Source organism: Oncorhynchus tshawytscha, linkage group LG33 (genome assembly GCF_018296145.1).
Source record: "Oncorhynchus tshawytscha isolate Ot180627B linkage group LG33, Otsh_v2.0, whole genome shotgun sequence".
Classification (NCBI taxonomy): Eukaryota; Metazoa; Chordata; class Actinopteri; order Salmoniformes; family Salmonidae; genus Oncorhynchus; species Oncorhynchus tshawytscha.
The window spans coordinates 26,545,465-26,558,811 of NC_056461.1; the positions used below are offsets into that span (position 1 = coordinate 26,545,465).

Genomic DNA, 13,347 nt, shown 5'->3' on the forward strand with positions numbered 1-13,347 from the left:
GTTCCCACATGCGTCAAGAGGGCCACCATTGTTCCTGTTCCCAAGAAAGCTAAGGTAACTGAGCTAAATGACAACCGCCCCGTAGCACTCACTTCAGTCATCATGAAGTGCTTTGAGAGACTAGTCAAGGACCATATCACCTCCACCCTACCTGACACCCTAGACCCACTCCAATTTGCTTACCACACCATCAGGTCCACAGACGACGCAATCACAATCACACTGCCCTAACCCATCTGGACAAGAGGAATGCCTATGTGAGAATGCTGTTCATCGACTACAGCTCAGCATTTCACACCATAGTACCCTCCAAACTCGTCATCAGGCTCGAGATCCTGGGTCTCGACCCCGCCCTGTGCAACTGGGTCCTGGACTTCCTGACGGGCCGCCCCCAGGTGGGGCCCCACAAGGGTGCATTCTCAGCCCTCTCCTGTACTCTGTTCACCCACGACTGCGTGGCCATGCACGCCTCCAACTCAATATCAAGTTTGCAGACAACACTACAGTGGTAGGCTTGATTACCAACAACGACGAGACGACCTACAGGGAGGATGTGAGGGCCCTCAGAGTGTGGTGTCAGGAAAATAACCTCACACTCAACGTCAACAAAACAAAGGAGTTGTTCGTGGACTTCAGGAAACAGCAGAGGGAGCACCCCCCTATCCACATCGACTGGACAGTAGTGAAGAGGGTAGTAAGTTTTAAGTTGCTCTGCGTACACATCACGGACAAACTGAATTGGTCCACTCACACAGACAGCATCGTGAAGAAGGCGCAGCAGCGCCTCTTCCACCTCAGGAGGCTGAAGAAATTCGGCTTGTCACCAAAAACACTCACAAACTTTTACAGATGCACCATCGAGAGCATCGTGTCGGGCTGTATCACCGCCTGGTACGGCAACTGCTCCGCCCACAACCATAAGGCTCTCCAGAGGGTAGTGAGGTCTGCACAATGCATCACCGGGGGGCAACCTACCTGCCCTCTAGGACACCTACACCACCCGATGTCACAGGAAGGCCAAAACGATCATCAAGGACAACAACCACCCAAGCCACTGCCTGTTCACCACGCTATCATCCAGAAGGCGAGGTCAGTACAGGTGCATCAAAGCAGGGACCGAGAAACTGAAAAACAGCTTCTATCTCAAGGCCATCAGACTGTTAAACAACCATCACTAACATTGAGTGGCTGCTGCCATCATACTGACTCAACTCCAGCCACTTTAATAATGGAAAAATGCATGTAATAAATGTATCACTAGCCACTTTAAACAATTCCACTTCATATAATGTTTACATATCCTACATTACTCATCTCATATGTATATACTGTACTCTATACCATCTACTGCATCTTGCCTATGCCGTTCTATACCATCACTCATTCATATATTTTTGTATGTACATATCCTTATTCATTCCTTTACACTTGTGTGTATAAGGTAGTTGTTGTGAAATTGTTAGGTTAGATTACTCGTTGGTGTGACTAGGGTGGGTAGTCTAGTTTTTTCTTTTCTATGTTGGCCTGGTATGGTTCCCAATCAGAGGCAGCCGTCTATCGTTGTCTCTGATTGGGGATCATATTTAGGCAGCCTTTTTCCACCTGTTGTTTGTGGGATCTTGATTTTGTATTGTTGCTTTTTAGCCCTACAAAGCTGTACGTTTTGTTTGTTACTCTTTATTGTTTTGTGCCGGTTATCATAAATAAAAGATGATTAACCTACCCCACGCTACATCTTGGTCCGACCATCCTTCCAACAACAATTGTTACAGTTGGATATTGCTGCATTGTCTGAACTAGAAGCACAAGCATTTCGCTACACTCGCATTAACATCTGCTAACCATGTGTGTGTGACAAATACAATTTGATTTGATTTGATTTGATTTGCTAAATGATTCCACTAAATCAGACACCTGCTACCTTCCACTAAATCACACACCTGCTACCTTCCACTAAATCACACACCTGCTCTGGCCACAATTAGAGTTCCCAATGCTACAGTAATACACCTCCCATTCTCACTCTCTCTCTCTTTCTCTCTGTTCATTCTGTCTCCTTTCTGATTCTGACTGGACTGGCTGAGTGTGCTTTCTCATTCTCCTCTCTCTCTATCTCTTTCTCCTCTCTCTCTTTCTTTTTCTCTTTCTCCTCTCTCTCTTTCTCTTTCTCCTCTCTCTCTTTCTCTTCTCCTCTCCTTCTCCTCTCCTCTCTTTCTCTTCTCCTCTCCTCCTTTTTCCTCTCCTCTCCTTTCCACTCTTCCTCCTATCTTCTCTTTCTCTTCTCTGTGTGCCAGCACAGCTGCTCTGGACCATATCTACAGCGCCTTCGGAAAGTATTCAGACCCCTTGACTTTTTCCACATTTTGTTAGGTTACAGCCTTATTCTAAAATTGATTAAATTGTTTTTTCCCCCTCATCAATCTGCACACAATACCCCATAATGACAAAGCAAAAACCGGATTGTAGAATGTTTTGCAAATGTATTAAAAAATAAAAAGAAACTGAAATATCACATTTACATAAGTATTCAGACCCTTTACTCAGTACTTGGTTGAAGTACCTTTGGCAGCGATTACAGACTCGAGTCTTCTTTGGTATGACACTACAAGCTTGGCACAACTGTATTTAGGGAGTTTCTCCCATTCTTCTCTGCAGATCCCCTAAAGCTCTGTCAGGTTGGATGGGAAGCTTTGCTGCACAGCTATTTTCAGGTCTCTCTAGAGATGTTCGATCGGGTTCAAGTCCAGGCTCTGGCTGGGCCACTCAAGGACATTCAGAGATTTGTCCCAAAACCACTCCTGCATTATCTTGGGTGTGTGGTTAGGGTCATTGTCCTATTGGATGGTGAACCTTGACCCCAGTCTGAGGTCCTGAAGGCTCTGGAGCAGGTTTTCATCAAGGGTTTGCCTCGATCCTGACTAGTCTCCCAGTCCCTGCCACTGAAAAACATCCCCACATCATGGTGCTGCCACCACCATGCTTCACCGTAGGATGGTGCCAGTTTGGCATTCAGGCCAAAGAGTTCAATCTCGGTTTCATCCTTTAGGTGACTTTTGGCAAACACCAAGCCGGATGTCATGTGGCTTATACTGAAGAGTCGCTTCCGTCTGGCCACTCTTCCATAAAGGCCTGATTGGTGGAGTGGTACAGAGATGGGTGTCCTTCTGGAAGGTTCTCCCATCTCCACAAAGGAACTCTAGAGCTCTGTCAGAGTGACCATCGGGTTCTTGGTCATCTCCCTGACCAAGGCCCTTCTCCCCCGACTTGGTGGTTCCAATCTTCTTCCATTTAAGAATGAAGGAAGCCACTGTGTTCTTGGGGACCTTCAATACTGCAGACATTTTTTGGTGACCTTACCCAGATCTGTGCCTCAACACAATCCTATCTCAGAGCTCTACAGATAATTGCTTTGACCTCATGGCTTGGTTTTTGATCTGACATGTACTGTCAACAGTGGGACCTTATATAGACAGGTGTGTGCCTTTCCAAATCATGTCCAATCAATTGAATTTACCACAGGTGGACTCCGATCAAGTTATAGAAATATCTCACGGATGATCAATGGAAACAGGATGCACCTGAGCTCAATTTCGAGTCTCATAGCAAAGGGTCTGAATACTTATGTAAATAAGGTATTTATGTTTTTTATTTTTAATAAATTCGCAAACATTTCTAAAAAACATTTTTCACTTTGTCATTATGGGTTATTGTGTGTAGATTGCCAATTCACATGCACATCAAGAGAACATCCCTGGTCATCCCTACTGCCTCTGATCTGGTGGACTCACTAAACACACATGCTTCATTTGTAAATGATGTCTGAGCGTTGGAGTGTACTCTTGGCTTTCCGTAAATAAAATAAAAAACAAGAAAATTGTGGCATCTGGTTTGCTTAATATAAGGAATTTGTACTTTTAGTTTTGATACTTAAGTATATTTTAGCAATTACATTTACTTTTGATACCTCGGTATATTTAAAACCAAATAATTTTATACTTTTACTCAAGTAATATTTTACTGGGTGCCTTTCACTTTTACTTGAGTCATTTTCGATTCATGTATCTTTACTTTTACACAAGTATGGCAATTGGGTACTTTTTCCACCACTGCAAATTTCTAATTTTAAATGGAATGTTGCATATGTAAAACATGGACATTTTCATAAATAAAAGCCATCGACAAACTGACACCATCAGACTCCCAGAAGGGGTAATGTGTCAACATTCTGCACCTCGACTAACCTGTACCCTCGCACATTGACTCGGTACCGGCACCCCCTATATATAGTCTCATTATTTTAATTTTATTGTGTTACTTTTTATTACATTTTTTACTTTAGTTTATTTAGTAAATATTTTCTTAACTCTATTTCTTGAACTGTATTGTTGGTTAAGGGCTTGTAAGTAAGCATTTCACGGTAAGGTCTTCTTCGCCTGTTGTATTCAGCGCATGTGACAAATACAATTTGATTTGATGATCATCCAGGGATTTTCCCCAGTCATGGTAGACTCCACAAACACATCTTGCCTAGTTGTGCCCCCCTCTTGTAGTGTGGCGGTGGTGGTGGTAGTGGGGAGGGGGTTGTATTCTATTTCCAGACCCAGGACTGAGCCCCTTCAATCCCCCCACCATCCATGCACTGCCCTGGGAAAGAGAGAAGCACTGGAGAGAGAGACCCCCAGCCTACCCCGGCATGGAGAGCAGTGTAACTGTTGAAGTTTAAGTGATAAACAACAATACAGATAAAAACAAATAAATAAAAAACGGTGTGCAGGTGTGTTTGGGTGTGTGTGTTTGGGTGTGTGTGTTTGGGTGTGTGTGTTTGGGTGGGTGCGTTTGGGTGTGTGCGTGTGTGTGTTTGGGTGTGTGTGTTTGGGTGTGTGCGTGTGTGTGTTTGGGTGTGTGTGTTTGGGTGTGTGTGTTTGGGTGTGTGTGTTTGGGTGTGTGTGTTTGGGTGTGTGTGTTTGGGTGTGTGTGTTTGGGTGTGTGTGTTTGGGTGTGTGTGTTTGGGTGTGTGCGTGTGTGTGTTTGGGTGTGTGTGTTTGGGTGTGTGTGTTTGGGTGTGTGTGTTTGGGTGTGTGTGTTTGGGTGTGTGTGTTTGGGTGTGTGTGTTTGGGTGTGTGCGTGTGTGTGTTTGGGTGTGTGTGTTTGGGTGTGTGCGTGTGTGTGTTTGGGTGTGTGCGTGTGTGTGTTTGGGTGTGTGCGTGTGTGTGTTTGGGTGTGTGCGTGTGTGTGTTTGGGTGTGTGCGTGTGTGCGTGTGTGTGTTTGGGTGTGTGCGTGTGTGTGTTTGGGTGTGTGCGTGTGTGTGTGGGTTGGGTGTGTGCGTGTGTGTGTTTGGGTGTGTGCGTGTGTGTGTTTGGGTGTGTGCGTGTGTGTGTTTGGGTGTGTGCGTGTGTGTGTGTTTGGGTGTGTGCGTGTGTGTGTTTGGGTGTGTGCGTGTGTGTGTTTGGGTGTGTGCGTGTGTGTGTTTGGGTGTGTGCGTGTGTGTGTTTGGGTGTGTGCGTGTGTGTGGTTGGGTGTGTGCGTGTGTGTGGTTGGGTGTGTGCGTGTGTGTGGTTGTGGTGTGTGGTGTGTGGTTGGGTGTGTGCGTCTGTGTGGTTGGGTGTGTGCGTTTGTGTGGTTGGGTGTGTGTGTGTGTGTGTGTGTGGGTGGGAGTGTTTATAAACCAAACAGTTGCATGTTCCTTGAGAAAATACTCAGTCTGTCATCAATTACTATTTTTTGACAGTCTATATGAATGCCCTGACAGTCTATATGAGTGCACTGACAGTCTATATGAATGCGCTGACAGTCTATATGAGTGCACTGAAAGTCTATATGAATGCCCTGACAGTCTATATGAGTGCACTGACAGTCTATATGAATGCACTGACAGTCTATATGAATGCGCTGACAGTCTATATGAGTGCACTGAAAGTCTATATGAATGCCCTGACAGTCTATATGAGTGCACTGACAGTCTATATGAATGCACTGACAGTCTATATGAATGCACTGACAGTCTATATGAATGCACTGACAGTCTATATGAATGCACTGACAGTCTATATGAATGCTCTGACAGTCTGTATGAATGCCCTGACAGTCTATATGAATGCCCTGACAGTCTATATGAGTGCACTGACAGTCTATATGAATGCTCTGACAGTCTGTATGAATGCCCTGACAGTCTATATGAATGCCCTGACAGTCTATATGAATGCCCTGACAGTCTGTATGAATGCCCTGACAGTCTGTATGAATGCCCTGACAGTCTGTATGAATGCCCTGACAGTCTGTATGAATGCACTGACAGTCTATATAAATGCCCTGACAGTCTATATGAATGCACTGACAGTCTATATGAATGCACTGACAGTCTATATGAATGCACTGACAGTCTGTATGAATGCACTGACAGTCTATATGAATGCCCTGACAGTCTATATGAATGCACTGACAGTCTATATGAATGCCCTGACAGTCTATATGAGTGCACTGACAGTCTGTATGAATGCCCTGACAGTCTATATGAATGCCCTGACAGTCTATATGAATGCCCTGACAGTCTGTATGAATGCCCTGACAGTCTGTATGAATGCCCTGACAGTCTATATGAATGCACTGACAGTCTATATGAATGCACTGACAGTCTTTATACATTTTATTGAACCTTTATTTTATCAGGGAGTCATACTGAGACCAAGGTCTCTTTTACACACATCAATATAAATACCAAATGCAAGCAGAAAGAAAGAAAAACACTGTCATAAAAAAACACATTCACCAGTAATAAGGTTCCCAATCAACTTTCTGAATTACACTAGAGACACCAGAACATCACATTTTAGAACGTTTTGAAGATTGTTCCACAAATAAGGTGCAAGAAAACAAAAAGCTGATTTACCTAACTCAGTAGAAACCAAAGGAGTTTCTAGAGTTAACCATCCACAAGACCAGGTGTGGTAACTTGTATGTCTAAAGGTTAGTAATGATGTTTGATAAAGTGGGACTTTTTGTAAAAGGACTTTATAAATGAAAACATAGCAATGTATCAACCTACGTGACATCGAAGAGGACCAACCAACTTTCTGGTAGAGAATCCAGTAATGAGTACTAAAATTGTTGCCCGTCATAAAGCGCAGTGCTCTTTGATAAACTGCATCTCACAGCTTTAATGAAGTGGCAGCTGCGTTCATATAGATGTCACCATAGTCTAGGACATATAGGAACTTAAAGTGAATCTGCTTTTTACTATTTAGCGAGAGGCAGGACATAGGCATGTACATTCTTTGTACAAACAAGTCAATATTTTTTTTGTTAACAGTAAAAAAAAAAAAACAGGACCCAGAATCGACCCCTGTGGGACACCTTTCGTAATATGAAGGAAACCTGATTTAACACCATCAGTAGATATACATGGAGTTCTATCTATGTAAATGAAGTAGTGTATATCTGAATTATGGCACTACACATGACGTCTTCAATGTAATCTATTGTCTTTGTAACATAAGCTCAGTAATACACATTATATCAATTTCTATAGCCTTGAGTTTCAGTCGCAATATGACAATGATTCAATTAGATCCGATTTTCTGCCAAGAAGGAAGTCAGTCCAATCAGATTGCATGTGTGTGTGTAGATGTGTGCACATGTATGTGAACATGTGTGAAAGCGTGTAGAGTGTAAGTGTACAGTATGTATGACGAGGCTTTGGTAGTTAGCTGCTGCTCATTTGACCCTTGATGTGGGGGTGTCCTGTGTGTACAGCACAGCTAAATCAAGTGGGTGTGTGCGGCCTGTCAGCGTACCACTGTACATCTGTGTGTGCCCTGTGGCCATGTCAGAAAGAAAGGGGATATGTTTGTCTTTGTATATAGTTCATGTGGAAACATAGACAGTATACTAACTAGTCCTTGACAGCGCTTTGGAAACTCACCTGAAGAAGGGTTCGAAAGGCTAGCATGAACTGCAGCGTTGTGTTCTTTTCATCATTATATCTTGAATACAACATGTTTCTTTCATCTTCTTCTCTCGCGCTCTACAAACACTGTCTGTGTTTCTATGCCACAAGCTATTTAGTGTGATTAGCATTTTGGCTCTGTAAGACATGTGTCTTTACAATGTGCAGTAACTCAATTAAGACATATGCTAGCTAGCTAGGACATGTGAACCCACAGTATCCCCTGTACCCCAGTCTAGCAAGCAGTCTAGCAAGTCTCCCCCTGTCTGGCATACACGTCAACACCAGGATAGGTGTTGATTGTGAAAGGATGGCATTGTTGTTGTTAAAGAAATACATCACTTGGTAATACTACAGTAATATGACCACTGTCATACTGTTTATATACTATTTGTTATTGGCTGTAGAATCTATAGAGTTCTTAAATGCTTCCATGAAAAAAACCTGCATTCAGTCCATTTCATTTCCAGTTTTTCCAAAGCGAATTATTTGTACTTTTTGCTTCTATTTTGGTCATTTTGACATCATGGTTTTTAGAGCATGCTGACTCAGACATGGATCTGTTTTTTCCATAGCTGTACAAATGGTTGGCTAGCTAGCTAGTTCTGCCTATATCAATGAATTATTGTTGAGTGGTAATTGAGCTTCTTAGTAACTCCACTATAACAGCACAGCATAGTTGATTAGTGTCTCTTAGTTCTCCATGTGAAGCTACACAGTTGGAGAGGGGGTTTTCACATAAACATTATTGAAGCTCAGTTTCACAGCAGAGCTGAGTGCACTGTAGGGATGGGTGTTTGAACTTTTAATTCCGTACTTTCATTTCCATTAGTGATCTCTCACTTCACTTGCTACACATGGAGATATTTGCCCATTTGATTGGCCAACAAAAGCGACAAACTATAATCTTTGGTGAAGGCTATCTGTCTTTTTGGGGGGGAAGCACACCACATATAAACTACATTCAAAAGTTTATTGTTTTATTAAATTAAGAATTTCAAATGTCATGGTATATCCTTGCGTGTAACAATGTCACATGGATATTTGAATTGAATTTAGAAAAAATATTTTCATTGTTAAAAATAGACGTATTTATTTGCCGTAAAAAATGAATACTCACACATGATCAACAACTAACGTATGTTTGGATATTGTAATATTGAAATAACCGTGCCCCTCCCTAATGCACTGGAGGAGAACCTTTCAAGTTCTTACTTAGAACACTCTCTTGCTAAAACAAACACTGGCCCTTTATTCTGCTGTACTGCTAAATGTTGCATTGAAGTTATGCTAGCGCTGAGCATGTGGAGGCTAGGGGGGTTGTTGAGAGCATGAATTAAAGAACTCCTGCGGTTAAATGGTGCAGGATCTAGCAGCGACAGGTTTTAGATATGAAACACAGGCAAGGGAGTAGAGGGAGAAAGTCTGCTAGGCTGCTACTGGAACTACAGCCAAACTGTAGTTAGCTTAAACCTCCCAATCAGCTCAGCTGCATGGATACATACTCAGCCATTCTGTTTTCTGCGTGCTGAGGTCTACTCTCCCTAGTCTAGGCTTAATCTTGCTGTAATCATTATCTTGCTGAAAACAGAGCTGTCCCTGGATGACGACGTAAAGTATCCACACTGCATCACATTGCCATTTCAGCTGTATAATCTGATGAAGTGTGTGGATGACCTACTGAGTGTCAGTGTCAGAGTGGCGTTGTGACCTGTCTGTTCCTGTGTTTGTGTGTGTTGATGTTCCAGCTGAACTCCCAGATGAACTCGGTCAGCAGCTCGGAGGACATCAAACCCCCGCTGGGTCTCAACGGGGTGATGAAGGTGCCCGCCCAGCCCTCGCCAGGGTGCATGCCTCTCTCCCTCACCAAACACATCTGTGCCATCTGCGGAGACCGCTCCTCAGGTACAGTAGGTGCCCTAAGGTTACAGTCATACATGCACTCAAACACACACACACCACTGACACGTCTGTGTCATCTGTGGCGACTGCAATACCACCATGGTCATCACCATTTCACGTGAGTCCACACACACACACACACACACACACACACACACAACACACACACACACACACACACACAGTCACACTCACACTCACACTCACACTGAAAGCCTGACTCATATACGCCGTAGATACTTAACACACCTCATACTTTCTCTTAGCTGAGTTAATGAGGAATGAAAGCAGCTGTGGTGTCTGCAGCACAGGGAGAGGAAGTGTTTTACTCTACTGCACTTTGCCTCGTATCAGACAGGATGTGGAGGAGATGGTTAATATTTGACAGAATATCAGACAGGATGTGGAGGAGATGGTTAATATTTGACAGGATGTGGAGGAGATGGTTAATATCAGACAGAATATCAGACAGGATGTGGAGGAGAAGGTTAATATGAGACAGAATATCAGACAGGATAAGGAGGAGATGGTTAATATCAAACAGAATATCAGACAGGATGTGGAGGAGAAGGTTAATATCAGACAGAATATCAGACAGGATGTGGAGGAGATTGTTAATATCAGACAGGATGTGGAGGAGAAGGTTAATATCAGACAGATATCAGACAGACGCTTAGAGGTTAGTGATCTTCACAAACGCTGTTCATCAGGACAGCACAATGTCATAACATAGTAACATACATTACGCCTATAGTCACCATTTTCACCCCTCTGTTATTGTCCAAACAGTATGTAATCAATATAATTTTTCCTTTATTATCCCCAATAAGAAACTGAGGATATGTGTGGGAAATGTGTCTTAAATGTCTAATAGCCACTCTCTATGTTCTTTTTGAAGTTAAAACGACGTGTCTGTCCCCAGGTAAACATTATGGAGTGTACAGCTGTGAGGGCTGTAAAGGCTTCTTCAAGAGGACAGTGCGGAAGGACCTGACCTACACCTGCCGGGACAACAAGGACTGTCTGATCGACAAGCGCCAGCGCAACCGCTGCCAGTACTGTCGCTACCAGAAGTGTCTGGCCTGTGGAATGAAGAGAGAAGGTACAGCACATGCCGTTGAGGATAAAGGCCTATTTACCCTCTCTCTCTGCCTGTCTGTACTATCTCTCCCTCTCTCTTTTCCTGTCTGTACTATCTCTCAATTCTCTCTCTGCCTGTCTGTACTATCTCTCCCTCTCTCTCTGCCTGTCTGTACTATCTCTCCCTCTCTCTCTGCCTGTCTGTACTATCTCTCCCTCTCTCTCTGCCTGTCTGTACTATCTCTCCCTCTCTCTCTGCCTGTCTGTACTATCTCTCCCTCTCTCTCTGCCTGTCTGTACTATCTCTCCCTCTCTCTCTGCCTGTCTGTACTATCTCTCCCTCTCTCTCTGACCGTCTGTACTATCTCTCTCTCTCTCTGCCTGTCTGTACTATCTCTCCCTCTCTCTTTGTCTGTCTGTACTATCTCTCCCTCTCTCTCTGCCTGTCTGTACTATCTCTCCCTCTCTCTCTGCCTGTCTGTACTATCTCTCCCTCTCTCTCTGCCTGTCTGTACTATCACTCCCTCCCTCTCTGCCTGTCTGTACTATCTCTCCCTCTCTCTCTGTCTGTCTGTACTATCTCTCCCTCTCTCTCTGCCTGTCTGTACTATCTCTCCCTCTCTCTGCCTGTCTGTACTATCTCTCCCTCTCTCTCTGCCTGTCTGTACTATCTCTCCCTCTCTCTCTGTCTGTCTGTACTATCTCTCCCTCTCTCTCTGCCTGTCTGTACTATCTCTCCCTCACTCTCTGTCTGTCTTTCTATCTCTCTCTCCCTCACTCTCTGTCTGTCTTTCTATCTCTCTCTCCCTCACTCTCTGTCTGTCTTTCTATCTCTCTCTCCCTCACTCTCTGTCTGTCTTTCTATCTCTCTCTCCCTCACTCTCTGTCTGTCTTTCTATCTCTCTCTCCCTCACTCTCTGTCTGTCTTTCTATCTCTCCCTCTCTCTCTGTCTGTCTTTCTATCTCTCCCTCTCTCTCTCTGTCTGTCTTTCTATCTCTCTCACTCTCTGTCTGTCTTTCTATCTCTCCCTCTGTCTGTCTGTCTGTCTGTCTGTCTGTCTGTCTGTCTGTCTGTCTGTCTGTCTGTCTGTCTGTCTGTCTGTCTGTCTGTCTGTCTGTCTGTCTCTCCCTCTCTGTCTGTCTGTCTGTCTGCCTATCTTTCTCTCTCTCCATCTCTCTCTCTCTCTCTCTCCCTCTCTCTCTCTCTCTCCCTCTCTCTGTCTGTCTTTATATCTATCTCTCCGTCTATCTTTCTATTTCTCTCTCTCTGTCTACCTTTCTCTATCTCTCTCTCTATCCCTCTCTCTCACACACACACGTGCGCACGCACGCACGCACGCACACACAGAAACACTTCAACCTTCCCTCTGTCAGGAATCATTCAGCTCCTCATGTAGAGAACTTGAAGTGTGTTGAGATCACTTGTGTGATAATGAGAGCTCAACTCATCTGCCTCTTCATTACTATTGAATGAGGAGCAGTAATTGCAGAGGACTCACATTGTGCATGTAGAATTACTGACTTCCTCAGAGGCGTTCAAGATTGAAATAAGCAGCTAATGGAAAATGGACGTCTTTATTACAGATGACTCATATCAGGGTTCTTTCATTGACAAGACTAGCTTGAGAATGAGTGATTGGTTTCAGTGATTGGTAGCCTTCATAGGCAGACCTATTCATGATGAATACTTTCTGATTTCACTTGAAGAGCAATGATTTACCACAAGAGAGGGAGAGCAGGTAGGAGAAGGAAGGGAGGAGAGAGAGAACGAGAGAGAAAATGGAAGAGGTTGTTTTAGCACTTCATAAGAGAGGAGGAAATTAGCACTCTTAGCACACTTGTTCACACTTCCTGTAGGAAGCAGAGAGTGGATGACACTCTAGCTCTCTCCACCAGAACCGCATCATCACTCTCTAAGGTGAACTATTGATCTGGAATACTGTTTTAACTCCTAAGTTCAGTCATGAAATATTATGGCTTTAGAGACAGAATGTGGTATTCCAGTTATTAAGGTGTATAATCTGAAGCACACAGTCCCCTTCCATATCAGAAATCACTTTGTTATTCTAGGATCAGCTTTCCCTGTTCTGAATATGAACCACTGCACCAGGCAAAAACAATACAAAACTGATCCTAGACCAACATGCAGATGTTCAGCCCACCCTTAACCAATGAGTGTCAGACGCAGAACAAAACCAAAGCAAAGGAAAAGAGAAAACAAGAGAGTCTATGAAAAGTAGATAAGAGCTTTTCTTTCTCGGCCCAATTTGTCTTGACCTCAGCATGCACCCCTCATCCCTCCCTCCCTACCCCCATTCACTCTTATTTATATCATCATAGGGCTCAACCTCCGTTCAAGGATATTATCATTTACTGCCTTTCACCTCACTCTGCTAGCCTAAGCCCCCCTGTACCCTGAGGC

At 43.9% G+C, this 13,347-nt stretch overlaps 1 protein-coding gene across 6 annotated transcripts in view; it reads left to right on the top strand.

Annotated features, from left to right (window-relative positions):
* LOC112231051 (retinoic acid receptor RXR-alpha-A) overlaps nt 1-13,347 on the top strand; it is a 161,068-nt gene that overhangs the window by 116,056 nt on the left and 31,665 nt on the right. For 4 of the 6 annotated variants that reach the window (XM_042311744.1, XM_024397576.2, XM_024397577.2 and 1 more), the window contains 2 exons: nt 9,683-9,848; nt 10,768-10,947. In XM_042311744.1, coding sequence (XP_042167678.1) covers nt 9,683-9,848; nt 10,768-10,947 — 346 coding nt within the window. The remainder of the gene's footprint in view (nt 1-9,682; nt 9,849-10,767; nt 10,948-13,347) is intronic. The other 2 variants (XM_024397573.2, XM_024397575.2) reach the window with 1 other exon arrangement.